Source organism: Alosa pseudoharengus, unplaced genomic scaffold (assembly GCF_046254945.1).
Source record: "Alosa pseudoharengus isolate Yale_2024_CS ecotype anadromous, Long Island Sound unplaced genomic scaffold, YU_APseudo_1.1 YU_APseudo_1.1_scf_14, whole genome shotgun sequence".
NCBI lineage: Eukaryota > Metazoa > Chordata > Actinopteri > Clupeiformes > Clupeidae > Alosa > Alosa pseudoharengus.
In genome coordinates, this window is record NW_027468609.1 from 18,134,536 (window position 1) to 18,154,350 (window position 19,815).

At 38.2% G+C, this 19,815-nt stretch overlaps 3 protein-coding genes across 3 annotated transcripts in view; 2 read left to right on the forward strand and 1 right to left on the reverse strand.

The window, feature by feature from the left end:
- Positions 1-14,787, forward strand: part of cnnm3 (cyclin and CBS domain divalent metal cation transport mediator 3) — a 34,251-nt gene extending 19,464 nt beyond the window's left edge. The window contains exons 8-9 of the mRNA XM_076284023.1: positions 14,412-14,451; positions 14,630-14,787. Coding sequence (XP_076140138.1) covers positions 14,412-14,451; positions 14,630-14,678 — 89 coding nt within the window. The 3' untranslated portion in view covers positions 14,679-14,787. The remainder of the gene's footprint in view (positions 1-14,411; positions 14,452-14,629) is intronic.
- On the reverse strand, positions 3,167-6,686 carry LOC143122442 (interleukin-1 beta-like). Its single transcript, XM_076283233.1, has 7 exons — positions 6,586-6,686; positions 6,436-6,480; positions 6,058-6,097; positions 5,702-5,894; positions 5,346-5,528; positions 4,554-4,684; positions 3,167-4,049 (listed from the first exon to the last, which is right to left on the reverse strand). Exons 2-7 carry the CDS (start codon positions 6,474-6,476, stop codon positions 3,840-3,842), a joined length of 798 nt encoding a protein of 265 aa, XP_076139348.1. The 5' UTR covers positions 6,477-6,480; positions 6,586-6,686; the 3' UTR covers positions 3,167-3,839.
- Positions 14,702-16,469, forward strand: LOC143123537 (interleukin-1 beta-like). Its single transcript, XM_076284991.1, has 4 exons — positions 14,702-14,822; positions 15,107-15,289; positions 15,604-15,734; positions 16,260-16,469. Exons 1-4 carry the CDS (start codon positions 14,702-14,704, stop codon positions 16,467-16,469), a joined length of 645 nt encoding a protein of 214 aa, XP_076141106.1.
- Positions 16,470-19,815: the final 3,346 nt, after the last annotated feature.

Genomic DNA, 19,815 nt, shown 5'->3' on the forward strand with positions numbered 1-19,815 from the left:
TCAGGGAGCAGTGAGGGGTTAGATGCCTTGCTCAAGGGCACTTTAGCCGTGCCTACTGGTCGGGGTTCGAAGCGGCAACCCTCCGGTTAGAAGTCCGAAGCGCTAACCAGTAGGCCATGGTTACATGGTCCCTTGATTCCACTGTTGCGAAGCCTGCTTGTCAGTTCAATCATTGTTTACATTGATATGGGATGGTGATTAAATTTTTTTACCAGATCTACTTAGGTGCCCCAATGTACAGAATTAATAACCCCCTGCCAGCCAATCAATCAGTTACATTTCATGAGCCAGTATTTGTAATTTGTAACAAAATAGTTTTTGATGTATTTGTGCCCACCTCTGTCTCCAGTGCAGTTCAGGGTCTTCACTTCACTGCATCCAGCAGTAGGGCTACATAGAGCCCTGAAAAGTGCAAGAACAACCAGATCATTGTTTGCAGCCTAACTATATAACTGAAAAACAGTTGTGATTACATACAGATGTTCATATTTCATGTTTTTAATTTACACAAACATCTCCATTCGTGCATCTGTGCAGTGAAGGGTATTTTGTGTGCTGCCTGTTTCCAGAAATCAAACCAACATCTTGTGTTGCCATCTCTTGCCTTACCGATTGTGCCAGAGAAAGTCTAATCTGTGACACCATCACATACTGCATCACATCCTCTGATGGTACAAAGGTTGGGATGGCATCGATTTACCAACCCGCCTCCACACAAACCTACTTCCCCACCCCCGCCCACAACACCTTTAGAGTCAACTGAAATCGCAGGTACCAGCTACAAGAGGAAATGAATCACCTATAATAAAAAAAAAAGAGATGGATGTTCTCAGAACAGGATGTTTCACTAACTGAATAGGTGCAAGAATGCTGTTGTCCAAAACAGTGTTGCATTGACTGTTTCACAAAACAACCATGTAAGAAACAGTGGTCTCATATATATACAGCACATGGATAGACTCTCATTGCAGCAGAGCAAACAGTGCTGAAATATTTTTTGTATAATCTAGACATGGAATGAATATTACCAGCAGTTGCCTGAAGTACACATGGAATATTCCCAGCTAATAGTACACCAATCATCAGCTGCTAACTGAGAGTCAAAAGCTGATACTGTGACATCCTGTGAGGCATTACGTTTGTTTATTGTCTGTTACAGTGATAACCACTTCCTGTTTGCTTGTTGCACAATGAACCAGTTTAAGCAAGACTATATCTCTACTATTAACCTTCCCAGGGCTGTCATGCCAAGGGAATTCCCCTGGTTGTTAAGTTGCCTGGCGCAGATCCAGCTCATACCTCAAATATGCCTCATACTGTATGCCTCAAATCACTCTTAAATATGCCCCAAATCGCTCTTAAATATGCCTCAAATCGCTCTTATATGCCTCAAATATGCCTCAAATCGCTCTTATGCCTCCAATATGCCTCAAATCGCTTTTATATGCCTCATATGCCTCAAATCGCTCTTATGTGCCTCAAATCGCTCTTAAATATGCCTCAAATCGCTCTTATATGCTAGCCTGGGTTTTCCCATGCTGCCTTACGCACACGATTTTATTCACGCTGCTAGGCAGCCTGGATTCCATGGACTTCGTTTTCACCTCAACGAAGGAACCAATCACAGAACGGAGGGGGGACAGCAAGACGATGACGACACACCGAAGCGGTTATGAGCTACGTACAGACACATTTGATAGACATTCGTAGTGCCCAATAAACGGCTCTGGGCAATCGTAAATCACGTTTCAAATAAGAGAAAATGTATGTAGTTCCCAGACCCCATCTCAATGAGATATTTAAGATTGATTTGAGGCATATAAGTAGCCTGGCTCTTAAATATACCTCAAATCGCTCTTAAATATGCCTCAAATCTGCCTCAAATTTGGTCTGTAATAGCACTCAGATGCAATGCAGATTTGACATAGCAGGGATTAGTTTACAGTTTTTCTCGATGGCTAAGAGATGCACTTAATGAAACTGGGATCCACTTGATTTGAGCTTGTAAATGTGTTAGCACTTTTTCATTGGTTTAACACAATTTTCACGTCTTTTTCAAAACATTTAACACAGTTCCTAAACAAAGACTCCAAGTATTATTGGATTAAATGAGTTCAGCAAATGGAAAGTATTTATTGATATTGCTTGCAAAATTTTGAGCTTCTAATGTCACCGTGTGAAACTCCTGTGCACAATTCTTCAATCAGCAATCATTCGTTATCCATCTCTGTTCTGAGTTGCTATTTGCAAGCATGGTTCTAAGGGACATTTACAGAAAGTGCTGTTTCACCTTTTTGGTCCAGGTATTTATTGTAGGTCTATTTCAATGAAAAATGACAACTTGTAGTTTGATGAAATTTGTCCTGTCTAGGTGCTTAACCTTGTTAAAAATGAAAAAAGGTGCTTAACCTAGTTAAAAATGAAAAAAAATTGGAAAAACAAGGCGTTGTAATCGCAGGTATCTTTGGCTGACTATTCAAAACTGCACAATATCTGAAGTGTAGGATCATTATGACACCTTCTGAATGCATGCCAAGTTTCATGGAATTTCGTTCATGAGGGGCCATACAATAAATGAATATACAGTATGTGTACATTTAGTGACTGTACACCACGCACGCACATACACACGCACGCATAAACACACGCACACACACACACACAAAGACATGCACACACATGCAGGAATAGACAAATACACACACACAAAGTACAGACGCACACGCACACACGCATGCATGCACACATAAACGCACACATGCATACACATGCACGCACACACGCACACATACAGGCACACACACATAAAGACACCAGTACACACATATACACACAGTACACATGCACGCACACACACACACACATGCAGGAACACTACACGCACGCACACACACATAACACATAACACACACATTAAGATACAGACACGTACACGCATATACATACATCGTTTCGGGTCTAGCCCTTCATCAGTATTACTTGTGTGACTACAAGGAATACTGATGAAGGGCTAGACCCGAAACGTTTACCCCTTGTTTATGTGGCCTGTAACTGTTTTTTCGGCTTTTTAAAAATACACTGTTGGAACTACTCAGCCCCTGTGTGCGATCTCCCTTTTCTTCACTTGAACTCCCTAGTCTAAACATAATATGATGTTACAACCAAATCTGATTCTTGAACACTTTTATTTTGAAAGCAAAGCACAAAGTATACAAAACAGATCCATCATTTACAACACAGCAGGTCGTCTAAATGCAACTATATTATCACTTCTGGAGGACATCTGAGTTACATTAAAAACACGATTAGAGATTTATTACATGTTACTCTGTGTCAATGCTCCTTCCACATGCAGTCTATGAAAATTACCCATGGACAGTATTTGCTGTTTGCTTTGCAAAGTCATGGTTGATTATATGGTAGATTCATGGTAAATTGTAGATCATTCAGAAATTCAGAATCAGAAATCAATCAGAAATTATAACAGAATATGCAGAATAATAAATAAATACCATACATAAATACATATATAAATAAATAAATAAAAACAAAGGAACTTCAGCCCACACAAAAATTCCATAAATACAAATTAATAAAATGACATACACAGGAATTCAATATGAACTTCTACTTAACTTGCTGTTAGGTAATACAATTTGTATTTACTATGACAAATGAAATTTCCCCAAATATAAGGTTAGAAATCCATCCCAGTGAGTTTAGGGACTCTGTTCTGAACCCTTCATCTCAGCTCAGGTTTTTAAAAAACACCCAGACTAAAGGCTGCACATTGTACATACTGTCTGGGTGTTTGGTATATAGTGGCAGAAATGGCCATTTCACACAAGCGTGAAAGTCGTCAGGCGGTCCGGGACATCCTGACTCTGGCACATATCCACTTGCTGTCCATCAGTGTAAGACGTACTGATGAAGTAGCCTTTATACTTCACTGACTCGAAGCTGGTCACTGTTTCCCCAGAGACCGTCTTGTTGAACAGGAATCGCTTCATGTCGCCACTGATGCTCTTCAGGTCTTCCTTTTTCACCACCTAAAAACACAAAAGAAAGTATTTAGATAAAAAAAGTTCCACATTGTTTCTGATTGCCAGTCTGGTGTTTCATGGGAGAGGACAGATCATGTGGAGAGAGGGAGCCGTCACCGGCACTCAGATGTGGATGTTTGTTGTTTTATTTCAGTGCAGCAAAAAGACTAACGTTTCGATGGAATATGTTAGTCCATCTGGGAAGATGGAATACCTATCGGAATGTTAGAAGATCTGGGAAGATGGAATACCCATCGGAACGTTAGAAGATTTGGGAAGATGGAATACCCATCGGAACGTTAGAAGATCTGAGAAGAAGGCATACCCATGGAAACGTTTTTTGCTGCACTGAGACAACAAACATCCACGTCTGTGCTCCGATGATTTCACTGAGCTTGTGAGATACACCACAGACATGAGTCATGACAACTAAGTAAGAAGAGAATATAATGTCAGTTGCTGTCAGGCACAGTGATAGCTGAATGTGTGTTGTGTTTGAATTTACTGTACCTCTAAGCCTAGAACAGGTTTCCCAGAGGAAGACGTGCATGAGAGGTAGAGGTCCTCTCCCACCCCCAAGGCAATAGGTCGGCCTTTGTCAGGTGTGACCGAGGGTTTGTATGTAGTCAGTTCCAGTTGGACTGCAAGCCAAAGAGGAAACAAGTGTTACAAGATTTGAATGGCCACTGAACATGCCACCCACTTCACCAAGTCAAGATGAGTAAAGAGTAAAATCAACACTGCTTAACCAAATTCACAGAAATGTTTTACAAAACAACACTGATAAATAATGGCATGAGCTGTGCCATCCTACACAACGTAGGTTACATGTGTACATTAAAGACCAAAACATTAAAGGTATACTATGCAAGTTTAGGTATTTTTGGCGAGTTTAGAGCTCCTTCTCTTCTCGCGACCTATCCCCCCTGTACACAATGCAAATGCTTTTGTTGTGGAGGTGAAGGATTAACAACAGGCAAAAACTATCTCCAAAGAGTTATATCTACTGACAAGGTAATGTTTCAGATTCTCGCGAGTCACTCTTGGGGGCCACTCTTGGAAGTTGCATGGCTGGTTTTCTCGGTAGGGACTCGCTACGTCTATGCTGTATAGCTATGCTAGGTGAGCGATTCGCCTATTACAAGTTTGTTTACCATCAAATTGGCTTCATAAAGGTGAACATTTTGCATAGTGTGCCTTTAAAGAATCATGCTTTGTAAAACTACTATGACTTTTAGAAAGACTGTGAGGTTGGTACCAGTGGAACCGGGTTCCGTGTGATGTGTTCTGCTGAGTACTCACCCCTTCTGCTCTTGTTCCCACTCTGGAGGGTGATGGCCTGCAGCTCCGTGGTGATTCCTTTACTTAGAACCAGGAACTTGTTTCGAACATCACAGATGAAGCACTTTTGCGGCGGTTGTTCAGACGAGTCATAGTGGTCAGCAGCATTTGTTGTTTTTTGATGGACTGTTGGTGTCACATACTCTGAAAGATGATGAGTGGCATATGATGAGATATTTACTTCATCTATATCTCATCTTCCTCAGATCAAGGTGCTAGTACATTGTAAGAAGACCTGCTATTGAAATCTCTGGGGTTTATTTTTGAATTCACAATCTCTTGAAGGCAAGCTTTGGAGGCGCCAAAAGTCAAATTACCTTCCACCACATTCTCAAAGAAAATGTTGCACAGCTCCTCGTCTAAGAATTCAGTGCCCTGCAGCTTCTGGGTTTTCTTTAAACGCTGCAAGGCAATGACAAGGTTTACCACCTGCCGCATGTTATGAGGCTCATCAGCCACCTCTATGTCGATTCCTGAATGTTGGTCACACTCTGCATCGTGTTCTTTGATCTGAAAAAACACACACATACACACATTGGTTACAGAATACACAAACATTAGTCCACAGAATTATTAATTTTGTAAATATGAATTTCAATAGGTAAGGTGTCATACTGATAGCCTACATTAATTAGAAAGTCTGTAAATTGTGTGAAGACATTAAATGACTCACCTTGATCGTTGATTCAGCTTCCACAGAGTCGGGTTTGTAGCTGTTGCAAAAGTAAAAACAATGTCCATTAAGGTGTAAAATGCAGGGAAGAATTAAAAAGTGAAATAGATATTAGAGTTAAATTATATTAGCTACTTTAGGCTACATGCCTTCCAGGACCACTCTGATATTTGAGGATTATTGTAGCAACAAACATGGGTATCTCAAGCTAACAAGCCACTTATCTTAAGATCTTAATTACAAAAATGGTTATCTTGTGAGAACCCGTTACATATATTGAGATCTAAAGAAAAAAATATAGGTGTCCTCTAGAGACTTTTGTAAACAAACTCTAAACAATATATGTATGTTCAATTTTGCATTAAAGATATATCTAACCTTTCCAAAGCTGCAGCCAAATTGAAATACACGTCAGCCATGATGCTAAAATAAAATGGAAAAAGAAAAAGTTTAATCTCCAAACAACTGTGACATTAGGATTGTTAATGTATAATAATTACATCTCAATTTGTCATAATGTCATCTTACCGGTTAGTAGGATGAGGATATGCTCCTTTAGATATTTCTTTTTATATGTTGATGAATCGTTATATCAGAATGTTCTGAGTATCACACAGAGTTTTGCTTTTATAGGATTGAGCTGGCAAACCCCTGAAGTGAAAAAAAGTCAAAAATTGCAACATCTTTTTAATAAGTCCATACAACTCTTACGCAATTACAAGAGGAAGTATTAACGTTGCAATAGTTGTATTCACCTTAAAAGTATTTTAAAAGATTCACACAGACTTTTAATAAACATAGTCTTCATCGCACCTTATACCTGAACGTGTTGCCTCAGGTGTGTTTGAATGCAAAATAAGCAATTGTATAAACATTACCCCCTTTCAAGTCAGAATTTAGTAAATGCACTTTTGGAGGTCTGGGCTTTGACTTGGCCACTCCAGAATTCACCTTTTTGTTTTTAAACAATTTCTGTGTAGTTTTCGCTGTATGCTTCGGCTCTTTGTCTTGCTGGAAAGTAAATCTTCTTCCAAGTCTCTTATCTTGCAGACTGAATCAGATTGTCCTCCCGGCTTTCCATATATTTTGCATGATATTTATGTGATTGCTTATTTTGCATTATATTTTTTTATTAATTAACATTATTGTGTAGAAATCTGCTGTTACTTTGACATGAAGTAGGGGATTCTTGTAAATTATTGTAAAAAAAGGCAAATTAAATTGATCATGATTCCATTTCTAAAAGCAGTAAAAGGGGAAATATCCAAGGCGGGGGAATACTTTTTATAGGCACTGTAAACTGTAACTGCTTATTTACAGTTTTTTGTCTGTCAATTAATAAGCATTGTCCCTATCATATAAACAAACAAATAAAACAAATTAAAAACTTATTTTGAACTTGAATTTGACACTACAGGTCCAAATTGTCCACAGATCTCTGATCTCAGACATATAATTTTATTCAGAATGGTTGTCAGAAGATACATTTTTTTGTGGGGAGGTCTTGCTTAATTTGTTTGTACCTATGTAAAAACTCTAAAGCGTCTTTGAGTGTCTGGAAAAGCACTATAAAAATACATGTTTTATTATTATTATTATTATTATTATTATTTTATATGATGATGATGATGATGATGATGATTATTATTATTATTGTTATATTAATGATTTTATTTTGTATTCAAGTGGTATTCTGATACTTTGCTTTTTTAACTCTTTCTTGCAGTGCAATTCAGGAAATCATTGGAGTCATTTTGAAACTCATAAAATTTCCACTCCTTCCTGAAACTTTCCATTAGTTGTGGTTTGTTTCTCTTCTCTCCTTGTGACCAGTCAACGTAATCTAAGAAATCCTACCACAAATTCTGAAAAAAAAAATTAACAGGGAATATAAAAACAAACTCATGATACTGTGAATAAATGAAAGAGGAACTCAGGAAACTATACTGTATGGCAAGAGAAATCATGTAGGCCTACCCACAAACACGGAAACTCTACTGTATGACGAGAGAAATCATGTACCCACAAACACATAGGCCTATAACATTCTATTTCTGGTTCACATCTCACTAAGATGGCGAGCACATATTTAAACATTAGCAACATAAACATAAGTACCCAGATGCCGAACGTTTCTGGCCCCTGGAGTTGCCAAATTCCAGTGATCTTGGCACGCAAGAGCACTCAGTGAGGAATAACATAGGCCTGAGATGAGAACCAGAAATAGAATGTTATAGGCCTACATGTTTGTGGGTACATGATTTCTCTTGTCATACAGTAGAGTTTCCGTGTTTGTGGGTAGGCCTACATGATTTCTCTTGTCATACAGTAGAGTTTCCGTGTTTGTGGGTAGGCGTACATGATTTCTCTTGTCATACAGTATAGTTTCCTGAGTTCCTCTTTCATTTATTCACAGTATCATGAGTTTGTTTTTATATTCCCTGTTAATGTTTTTTTTTCAGAATTTGTGGTAGGATTTCTTAGATTACGTTGACTGGTCAAAAGAAGAGAAGAGAAACAAACCACAACTAATGGAAAGTTTCAGGAAGGAGTGGAAATTTTATGATTTTCAAAATGACTCCAATGATTTCCTGAATTGCACTGCAAGAAAGAGTTAAAAAAGCAGAATACCACTTGAATACAATAAAAGTATCAGAATACCACTTGAATACAAAATAAAATCATTAATATAATAATAATAATAATAATAATAATAATAATAATAATAATAGTAATAATAAATATAGCCGCAAGCGGCAATACCGGGCCCGAGCACCTCCGGTCCGCAACCTGTGACATTTCGGAATCCAACAAAGCTCCCATGTGGTGCGTTTGTGAAATGTACATATTTGATGCGTGTGCTATTTGTTTATGTATTTTATTTTCTGGCACATTTACTTGCTTGGCCAGGTGGGGGCGCAATGAAAGGCAGGCCCATTGGGTGTCATCATAATCATAATATATGATTTGGGGGCAGCCGTGGCCTACTGGTTAGCACTTCGGACTTGTAACCGGAGGGTTGCCGGTTCGAACCCCGACCAGTAGCCACGGCTGAAGTGCCCTTGAGTAAGGCACCTAACACCTCACTGCTCCCCGAGCGCCACTGTTGTTGCAGGCAGCTCACTGCGCCGGGATTAGTGTGTGCTTCACCTCACTGTGTGTTCAGTTCACTGTGTGCTGAGTGTGTTTCACTAATTCACGGATTGGGATAAATGCAGAGACCAAATTTATATATACTATACTTATACTATATATATATATTAACCTGAGAAATTTCAGACCATTCATTTTAAGCAAAGAACATTTCTGATGCACTTTTTGGTTTGCCAGATGGTGGCGCTATGTAAGGTAGGCATATTGGGTGTTTGGATGTCATATACACCTAATCTGATTAATGATGCATCTGATTGTGATACCCAACAGACGTGGAAAAAACCCATTCCTTCTCGTGCCAATTGGTGGTGCTATGCAAGGCATGTTAATAAGACATATGAATATAATCATCATGATATCTAATTTTGTGTAAAATTTCAGATCAATCAGTCAAAGCATTGAACATTTTTGGCACATTTCCTGATTGGCCAGATGGTGGCACTATGCTAGGCATGTGAATTACACATGTGATTATCATCACAATAATGATATCCAATATTTTGTAAAGTTTCAGATCAATCAATAAAGGCAGTACCAATTTCTGGCACATGTTCCTGCTTGGCCAGGTGGTGGCGCTCTGCCAGGCAGGCCAATTGGTTGTCTGGATATCATCATAATCATAATATCTATTAACCAGAGAAGTTTCAGACCATTCATTCAATGCACTGTGACTTTAAGACACATTTCCTGTTTATGTTATCTGTTTAAGATATTAAAATCATAACATATTACAACATATCAAAAATCCCTTCGCGATTTAACATCAGCGTCATCTTGCCATCATATCTGCCAAATTTCACATGAATCTGACAAACCGTCTAGGAGGAGTATGTTCAAATCTATCACGTGACATCAGTGTTCTTGTCATTCTTTCTGTTGCCAGTGGGTGGTACTATGCCAAATATGGATTATGGGCTTGTGAATATTGTCATTACCATGGTATTCAATAACCTGTGAAATTTAAAACATTGCAAGCCATGCATGGTGAATTACATTTATTGTTTTTGTGGAAGGGTATTAAAATTCATAGTTTCGCCATTTTGTCAAATTACAACATATCAAAAAAAGCTTCTCCATTTAGAATCAGAAGCATATTGGCATCATGTATACCAACTTTCACATGAATCGGAGCAACCGTCTAGGAGGAGTACGTTAAAATTGATCTTGTCCACAACACACAAAATCCCAATTACCTCACTTCCTGTGGGCGTGGCTAATGGCATGTTAATACAAAAGTTGTTTGTTTTTGGGAGTTACATGCACCGACCAAATTTGGTGTGTGTATCTAAAACTATATATGGAGTTCCTGGGCCAAGCCCAGTGCCAAGGCTTTTCCCCTGTGTATCCACGGTACCTCTTGATGTGTGTGCCAAATTTCATGCGTTTTTACCAATGGGAAGCACCTCTTTTGGCATCACAATTCATCACATTTTAGTCCGCACAAAATCCCAAATACCTCACTTCCTGTTGGGCGTGGCAAATGCATTGTACATACGAAAGTTGTTCATCTTGGGGAGATACACACACCTACCAAAATTGGTGTGTCTAGCTGAAAGTATGTGCCAACCACTGGATCAATCACCTAAGGAGGTGCTACTGAGTCCCTGGGCCACGCCCGGGGCCAAGCCTTTATGCCTATGTAGCCATTGTGATACCAGATGTGTGTGTGCCAAATTCCAAGACTTTTCATCCATGTTAACCACCTCAAAAATAGCAAAAAGGTGAACAAATAATAATAATAATAATAATAAAAAACCTTTCAAAAACAATAGGGCTTCGCACCTCTCGGTGCGCAAGGCCGTCCCGGCCTCGCGCACTGTCGGTGCTTGGGCCCTAATAATAATAATAATAATAATAATAAAACATGTATTTTTTTATAGTGCTTTTCTAGACACTCAAAGACGCTTGAGATTTTTACATAGGTAAACAAACAAACAAACAAAGTCCATGGATAATATACACACAGGGGCTCAAATTTGGGTCTCAAATTAAGCGAGACCTACCCACAAAAAAAATGTGATCTTCTGACAACCATTCTGAACAAAATTAGATGTCTGAGATCAGAGATCTGTGGACAATTTGGACCTGTAGTGTCAAATTCCAGTTCAAATTAAGTTTTTAATTTGTTTCATTTGTTTGTTTATACGATAGAGACAATGCTTATTAATTGACAGACAAAAAACTGTAAATAAGCCTTACAGTTACAGTTTACAATGCCTATAAAAGTATTCAGCCGCCTTGGATATTTCCCCTTTTACTGCTTTTAGAAATGGAATGATGATTCCATTATCAATTTAATTTGGCATTTTTTTTACAATAATTTACAAGAAACCCCTCTTTCATGTCAAAGTAACAGCAGATTTCTACACAGTAATGTTAATTAAAAATTTAAAAATATAATGCAAAATAAGCAATCGCATAAATATTCAGCAAACATATGGGAAGCCGGGAGGACAATCTGATTCAGTCTGCAAGAGAAGAGACTTGGAAGAAGATTTACTTTCCAGCAAGGCAAAGAGCCGAAGCATACAGCGAAAACTACACAGAAATTGTTTAAAGACAAAAAGGTGAATTCTGGAGTGGCCAAGTCAAAGCCCAGACCTCAAACCAGAATATCTGTGGCTGGACTTGAAAAGAGCTGTTCACACTCAATCCCCTTATGACCTAACAAAGCTTGAGTAGTTTTGCAAAGAAAAATGGAGTAAAATTGCAGTATCCAGATGTGCAAGACTAATTGGGACCTATCCACACAGAGTCCATGCTTTAATTGCGACCAAAAGTGCATCTACTAAATTCTGACTTGAAAGGGGGGAATGTTTATACAATTGCTTATTTTGCATTCAAACACACCTGAGGCAACACGTTCAGATATAAGGTGCGATGAAGATTATGTTTATTAAAGGTCTGTGTGAATCTTTTAAAATACTTTTAAGGTGCATACAACTATTGCAACGTTAATACTTCCTCTTGTAATTGCGTAAGAGTTGTATGGGCTTATTAAAAAGATGTTGCAATTTTTGACTTTTTTTTTCACTTCAGGGGTTTGCCAGCTCAATCCTATAAAAGCAAGACTCTGTGTGTGATACTCAGAACATTCTGAGACAACGATTCATCAACATATAAAAATAAATATCTAAAGGAGCATATCCTTATCCTACTAACCGGTAAGATGACATTATAACAAATTGAGATGTCATTATTATACATTAACAATCCTAATGTCACAGTTGTTTGGAGGTTAAACTTTTTCTTTTTCCATTTTTTTTAGCATAATGGCTGACGTGTATTTCAATTTGGCTGCAGCTTTGGAAAGGTTAGATATATCTTTAATGCAAAATTGAACATAAATATATTGTTTAAAGTTTGTTTACAAAAGTCTCTAGAGGACACCTATATTTTTTTCTTCAGATCTCAATATATGTAACGGGTTCTCACAAGATAACCATTTTTGTAATTACAAGATCTCAAGATAAGTGGCTTGTTAGCTTGAGATACCCATGTTTGTCGCTACAATAATCCTCAAATATCAGAGTGGTCCTGGAAGGCATGTAGCCTAAAGTAGCTAATATAATTGGTAACACTTTATTTTAAGGTTCACATGTTAGCCACCAATACATACCTAATTAATACCTGTATTAGTGACTTGTAAGGCATGTGTTAGGCAACATTAACCATTTGTTAGGTGTGTATTCACAAATTTCTTGTTCATGATGAATTAGGCCTTTATTATTGATATAATCTTAATAATGACCTTGTAAGCCTTGATCTCTACATACTAATTAGTAGTAAGTACCAAAATAGAATATGCATAACCTACTTGTATACTATCTGAATAAATCCAAAATAGTAGGAGAACAGTTGTAGAATAAGCAAGTGTATGGCTCAACCTCATTGCTGCATTTCACTGCCCAGGTTGCTGTGTGAAATAGCACTTAATAACTGGGAGATTGGCTCCCATTCTAAAGTGGAAACTGGTTCCTTGGTAGCAAGCACATTATCATCAGTAATACCTCTGCAGAATGTACTTATTAGTCATGAATTGGTTCAATATTCTAAAGTCAGGCATTATTATTATTAAGAATTATATGATGGGAACAGTCTAGACTATAACTCCTGGTCAATACAGACATTCTTTACCCTTAATACATTGCTAGTGCATACATTGTTCATTCAAAATATGGTCCCTGTTGTAAAGTAGAGGCTGGGACAATGTTTATTTAACAAGTTCTGTAAACATGTTACATTGTACTCTCAATGAGCTCACAAAGCACAAAAAGACTAGCAATACCTTCTCCCAATACTGATAAAATACTAGTCCACTCTGGCAAGTAAATAGCAAATGTTCTTTTGTGTGATTTCTTTACTGCTACTGTAGTTTTCAGGCAAATAGGCCTGCTGTGTACAAGTTTTTGATATGTGGTAGGTGGGTCCCATTTCAAAGAAGACCACCACAGATGTGTTGAATGACAATTCTTTTGCCCTTTTTATTTGTTTAAAAGACGTGTTTTTATCCTGTCAGTTCTAGTTAAAACTAGCTTTTTAAAAACTAACTTGTTAAATAAACATTGTCAGTGCTGTCACTTTTCTCATCTTCTTTTCTATTGTTAACACCCTCCCAGCCTCTACTTTAGAACAGGGACCATATTTTGACATATCATGACTAATAAGTACATACTGCAGAGGTATTACTGATGATAATGTGCTTGCTGCTAAGGAACCAGTTTCCACTTTAGAATGGGAGCCAATCTCCCAGTTATTAAGTGCTATTTCACACAGCAACCTGGGCAGTGAAATGCAGCAATGAGGTTGAGCCATACACTTGCTTATTCTACAACTGTTCTCCTACTATTTGGGATTTATTCAGACAGTATACAAGTAGGTTATGCATATTCTATTTTGGTACTTACTACTAATTAGTATGTAGAGATCAAGGCTTACAAGGTCATTATTAAGATTATATCAATAATAAAGGCCTAAATCTTCATGAACAAGACATTTGTGAATACACACCTAACAAATGGTTAATGTTGCCTAACACATGCCTTACAAGTCACTAATACAGGTATTAATTAGGTATGTATTGGTGGCTAACATGTGAACCTTAAAATAAAGTGTTACCATATAATTTAACTCTAATTTTACTTTTTAATTCTTCCCTGCATTTTACACCTTAATGGACATTGTTTTTACTTTTGCAACAGCTACAAACCCGACTCTGTGGAAGCTGAATCAACGATCAAGGTGAGTCATTTAATGTCTTCACACAAATACAGACTTTCTAATTAATGTAGGCTATCAGTATGACACCTTATTGTTGTTACTGATGCCAGCTATTGAAATTCATATTTACAAAATGAATAAATCTGTGGACTAATGTTTGTGTATTTTGTAGCTAATGTGTGTATGTGTGTTTTTTCAGATCAAAGAACACGATGCAGAGTGTGACCAACATTCAGGAATCGACATAGAGGTGGCTGATGAGCCTCATAACATGCGGCAGGTGGTAAACCTCGTCATTGCCTTGCACCGTTTAAAGAAAACCCAGAAGCTCCAGAGCACTGAATTCTCAGACGAGGAGCTGTGCAACATTTTCTTTGAGAATGTGGTGGAAGGTAATTTGACTTTTGGCGCCTCCAAAGCTTGCCTTCAAAAGATTGTGAATTCAAAAATAAACCCCAGAGATTTCAATAGCAGGTCTTCTTACAATGTACTAGCACCTTGATCTGAGGAAGATGAGATATAGATGAACAGTAAACACTAGCTGAGCCTCTGAAAGAAGGAATTCCAAGCAAATCATTCTAAAACATAAGGGCTCTAGAAATACAGTATCTGCTATCTAAGTTTTCCAGTGATGTGCCTTGACACATCTCATCATATGTCACTCATCATCTTTCAGAGTATGTGACACCAACAGTCCATCAAAAAACAACAAATGCTGCTGACCACTATGACTCGTCTGAACAACCGCCGCAAAAGTGCTTCATCTGTGATGTTCGAAACAAGTTCCTGATTCTAAGTAAAGGAATCACCACGGAGCTGCAGGCCATCACCCTCCAGAGTGGGAACAAGAGCAGAAGGGGTGAGTACTCAGCAGAACGCATCACACAGAACCCGGTTCCACTGGTACCAACCTCACAGTCTTTCTGAAAGTCATAGTAGTTTTACAAAGCATGATTCTTTAATGTTTTGGTCTTTATTGTACACATGTAACCTACGTCTTGTAGGATGGCACAGCTCATGTCATTATTTGTCAGTGTTGTTTTGTAAAACATTTCTGTGAATTTGGTTAAGCAGTGTTGATTTTACTCTTTACACGTCTTGACTTGGTGAAGTGGGTGGCATGTTCAGTGGCCATTCAAAGCTTTTAACACCTGTTTCCTCTTTGGCTTGCAGTCCAACTGGAACTGACTACATACAAACCCTCGGTCACACCTGACAAAGGCCGACCTATTGCCTTGGGGGTGGGAGAAGACCTCTACCTCTCATGCACGTCTTCCTCTGGGAAACCTGTTCTAGGCTTAGAGGTACAGTAAATTCAAACACAACACACATTCAGCTATCACTGTGCCTGACAGCAACTGACATTATATTCTCTTCTTACTTAGTTGTCATGACTCATGTCTGTGGTGTATCTCACAAGCTCAGTGAAATCATCGGACCACACAGACGTGGATGTTTGTTGTCTCAGTACAGCTAATGTTTACATGGGTATGCCATCTTCTCAGATCTTCTAACGTTCCGATGGGTATTCCATCTTCCAGATCTTCTAACATTCCGATAGGTATTCCATCTTCCCAGATGGACTAACTAATTCTTGAATTTCCCCTTGGGGATCAATAAAGTATCTATCTATCTATCTATCATATTCCATCGAAACGTTAGTGTTTTTGCTACACTAAAATAAAACAACAAACATCCACATCTGAGTGCTCCGGTGACAGCTCCCTCTCTCCACATGATCCTCTCCCATGAAACACCAGACTGGCAATCAGAAACGCTGTGAATTTAACTTTTTTTTTATCTAAAAGTACTTTCTTTTGTGTTTTTAGGTGGTGAAAAAGGAAGACCTGAAGAGCATCAGTGGCGACATGAAGCGATTCCTGTTCAACAAGATGGTCTCTGGGCAAACAGTGACCAGCTTCGAGTCAGTGAAGCATAAAGGCTACTTCATCAGTACGTCTTACACTGATGGACAGCGAGTGGACATGTGCCAGAGTCAGGATGTCCCGGACCGCCTGACGACTTTCACGCTTGTGTGAAATGGCCATTTCTGCCACTATATACCAAACACCCAGACAGTATGTACAATGTGCAGCCTTTAGTCTGGGTATTTTTTAAAAACCTGAGCTGAGTTGAAGGGTTCAGAACAGAGTCCCTAAACTCACTGGGATGGATTTCTAACCTTATATTTGGGGAAATTTCATTTGTCATAGTAAATACAAATTGTATTACCTAACAGCAAGTTAAGTAGAAGTTCATATTGAATTCCTGTGGATGTCATTTTATTAATTTGTATTTATGGAATTTTTGTGTGGGCTGAAGTTCCTTTTTTTTTATTTTTTTATTTATATATGTATTTATGTATGGTATTTATTTATTATTCTGCATATTCTGTTATAATTTCTGATTGATTTCTGATTCTGAATTTCTGAATGATCTACAATTTACCATGAATCTACCATATAATCAACCATGACTTTGCAAAGCAAACAGCAAATACTGTCCATGGGTAATTTTCATAGACTGCATGAGGAAGGAGCATTGACACAGAGTAACATGTAATAAATCTCTAATCGTGTTTTTAATGTAACTCAGATGTCCTCCAGAAGTGATAATATAGTTGCATTTAGACGACCTGCTGTGTTGTAAATGATGGATCTGTTTTGTATACTTTGTGCTTTGCTTTCAAAATAAAAGTGTTCAAGAATCAGATTTGGTTGTAACATTGTATTATGTTTAGACTATGGAATTTTCAAGTGTTCATCTACATCATTGGTTTCATTTAAAGACTGATTGATTGGATTATATACTGGGCCTGTGTTCTTCTCTTGGATTGTGATTCAAACCTGTTGTCATTGTACATATGACAATGTGACCCATACGCACTATTTTTAAATTTACATCTAACATTTGATTTTCATCATTCCTTTTATATTGTTTTCTTTGGCAAGAGGACAAGACTAGGTGCACATTGGCTTGTTATTTTGTTTCATGTTGTTTTATGTTTCACGCTGTTGTTAATGTACATCATGATTTTTGTAATATTTTTAATATTTGTAATTGCGCTGGATGCGCAAAGGGAGCATGTATATTCTCCGCATGGTCAGGGTAGGGTAGCCTAATTGGCTGGTTAGCTTCATGAATTGAGGCCTTTATCTATCTATAAAGTATCTATCTATCTATCTATCTATCTGTTTGACAATCAGGGAGAGGTCACCTGGGGGGTATTCCAAGGACGTGGTTTAGTGACAAACCTGGGTAAGTTAACTCAGAGTAAGAGCTGTATGGCTTCATTCTCCTAACAAAACAATGCCATAGGGCTCTTGAGTTAACTTACCCAGGTTTGCAATAGTTTTGGGTATTTCAAGAGGGGTCTAAAGACTTATCTATTCAACTTGCAGTTATTTAATTAATTCATTCATTCATTCATTCATCCTTAGCATTATGGTTTGTATATAATCATGTTTTTTGTTTATTTTCATTATGGATATTTCATATATTGATATTATTGTTATTATTACTATATTCACTTAATGTAGGCTTATCAACTTTTTTAAGTCTGTAACTTCTTCTGTAAGTCACTTTGAACAAAAGCGTCTGCTAAATACAATAACCATGTTATCTTATCTCTCTTTTACTTTAAGAGAGTGGATTCAGTATGGGAAATACATTGTCATCAATCTGTTTTTCATTTTTCTCAGGCTCTGTAGAGCAACTGTTCAATTTCCATCATTTCCTCAACTCGTTCAACCCTCCATTAGGAGTGCAGGCTGCCAGAGCCTCACTTTTTGGATCTTAACAACACCATGGTGGAGCAGCAAGGCCTACGACACACTTCCCCTTTTAGGAAGGGTACGATTTTAAAAGCTGACAGCAGAGCCCTTCTAAGGAGAGCCTCCCCACTCTTTTCCCATATCCCATAATCCCATACAAACCGAATTTGGCTGCAGTTCACCAGAGTTCACCTAGATGGCGATCGCGGGCGAGTCCAAAATACATGGGGTCCTATGGAGCTATATGGCTACATTTGTTGTTTTCACCTATTTAACAACAGAAACCCTCAGATTTTATTTTATTTTTCGCAAAATGGATATGGATTTTCAATCAAAAGTGAAATAATCCGGGAGTCATGTCCTTTCGTTTTCTTACAGGTTGGGTCGTTGCTGCCCATAACACGCTAGCATTGATGCTATGCTACGTCATTGGCACGTTTGAAAGGATTTTTAGAACAATTAAGTGACTTTAAAAAATATAATACTCAACCAAGTGTATTGTCTTTGCCTCCCCTTTCGAATACAATATTCAAATTACTTGAAAAAAAATTATATCCCGAGAAAAGTGGATTTTGAGGGGTACAGCTCCATAGACCTCCATTCATTCTGGACTCGCCCGTGAGCGCCCCTAGATGCAGTACCACACCGGAAGAGTTCCGAGAGTGAAGGTTCTCTCCTTATTAGACATTCTCTGCTGACAGCTTCCTACAAGCTAAGCTGCAATCCTACGTGTCTAACCTGTGATATCCCTTACACAGAGAGGGAATGTTAAAGGGTTGTTCTGTAACTCCAGTAATTTCTTTGCTGATTTCTCACTTTTGTTGTCTCATTTTTCTCTACGGAGCTCCCCGCAGCTTTGGGGTGCATAATTCGCAACTGTCTCTTTTGTCTTTTCTCTGGCTCTGCCATGATAAAAATCTAAAAAATGAAACCATCTTATAACTAGCCGGCCTGGCTAACCAGTGCTTGAGGGGAGAATTTTAAGCATTATGTGTTGCTCGTTCATTTTTGCTTTCTCACAAGACTTCCTGATTCAGACTCTGCTACCAGACAGTAGGGGGAGCAGGGTAATCCGCCATTCTCACCAGAACAGGTTATTTAACCAGTGATTTCCAGTGATTTGTTTTATTAAGTTGCATAGGGGGCCTTTAAGCTTGCCGAATTTATACAGTCAGCCACAGGCAGCTTAGCTGTCTACTAGCTTACATTCGTGACACTCCATAATGGTCACCTAAATCCCACGAACACACAGATAACTCTTACACTAACCTTATTTTGTGCCTTTTATTCATGTTTGGATTAAAGATTTAGTAAGTATAAGACCTTTTCATTCCCCACTTCGATGCAGCTGCATAGGTTTCCATTATATCCAGTCATCTTTCCCGTGCAGCACATACAACATTCCATCTGCAACTATTTGTAGCACTAAAGCAATCTAGATTCTGTCAGAATTTCTGTGGGTGGTTAAGAACCAACCAAGTGGGCAGGATCATGAATAATAATTAGGCAGTTCTATATAGCAATGACCGCTTATCCAGATTGGCTCAATTTGTCTGCCTTTTCGTTTCATTTGGCTACTGCATACAGCAGACAAACAGCATATAGATTTCAA

What these genes read in the sequence shown, in the direction of transcription:
- LOC143122442 (XM_076283233.1), bottom strand. Translation starts at nt 6,476, where the DNA reads ATGGCTGACGTGTATTTCAATTTGGCTGCAGCTTTGGAAAG. An exon ending in TTGGCTGCAGCTTTGGAAAG is followed by an intron (nt 6,098 to 6,435) that starts GTTAGATATATC and finishes CTTTTGCAACAG; the next exon opens with CTACAAACCCGACTCTGTGG. An exon ending in TGGGAACAAGAGCAGAAGGG is followed by an intron (nt 4,685 to 5,345) that starts GTGAGTACTCAG and finishes TTTGGCTTGCAG; the next exon opens with TCCAACTGGAACTGACTACA.
- LOC143123537 (XM_076284991.1), top strand. Translation starts at nt 14,702, where the DNA reads ATGCGGCAGGTGGTAAACCTCGTCATTGCCTTGCACCGTTTAAAGAAA. An exon ending in TGGGAACAAGAGCAGAAGGG is followed by an intron (nt 15,290 to 15,603) that starts GTGAGTACTCAG and finishes TTTGGCTTGCAG; the next exon opens with TCCAACTGGAACTGACTACA. An exon ending in AACCTGTTCTAGGCTTAGAG is followed by an intron (nt 15,735 to 16,259) that starts GTACAGTAAATT and finishes TTGTGTTTTTAG; the next exon opens with GTGGTGAAAAAGGAAGACCT.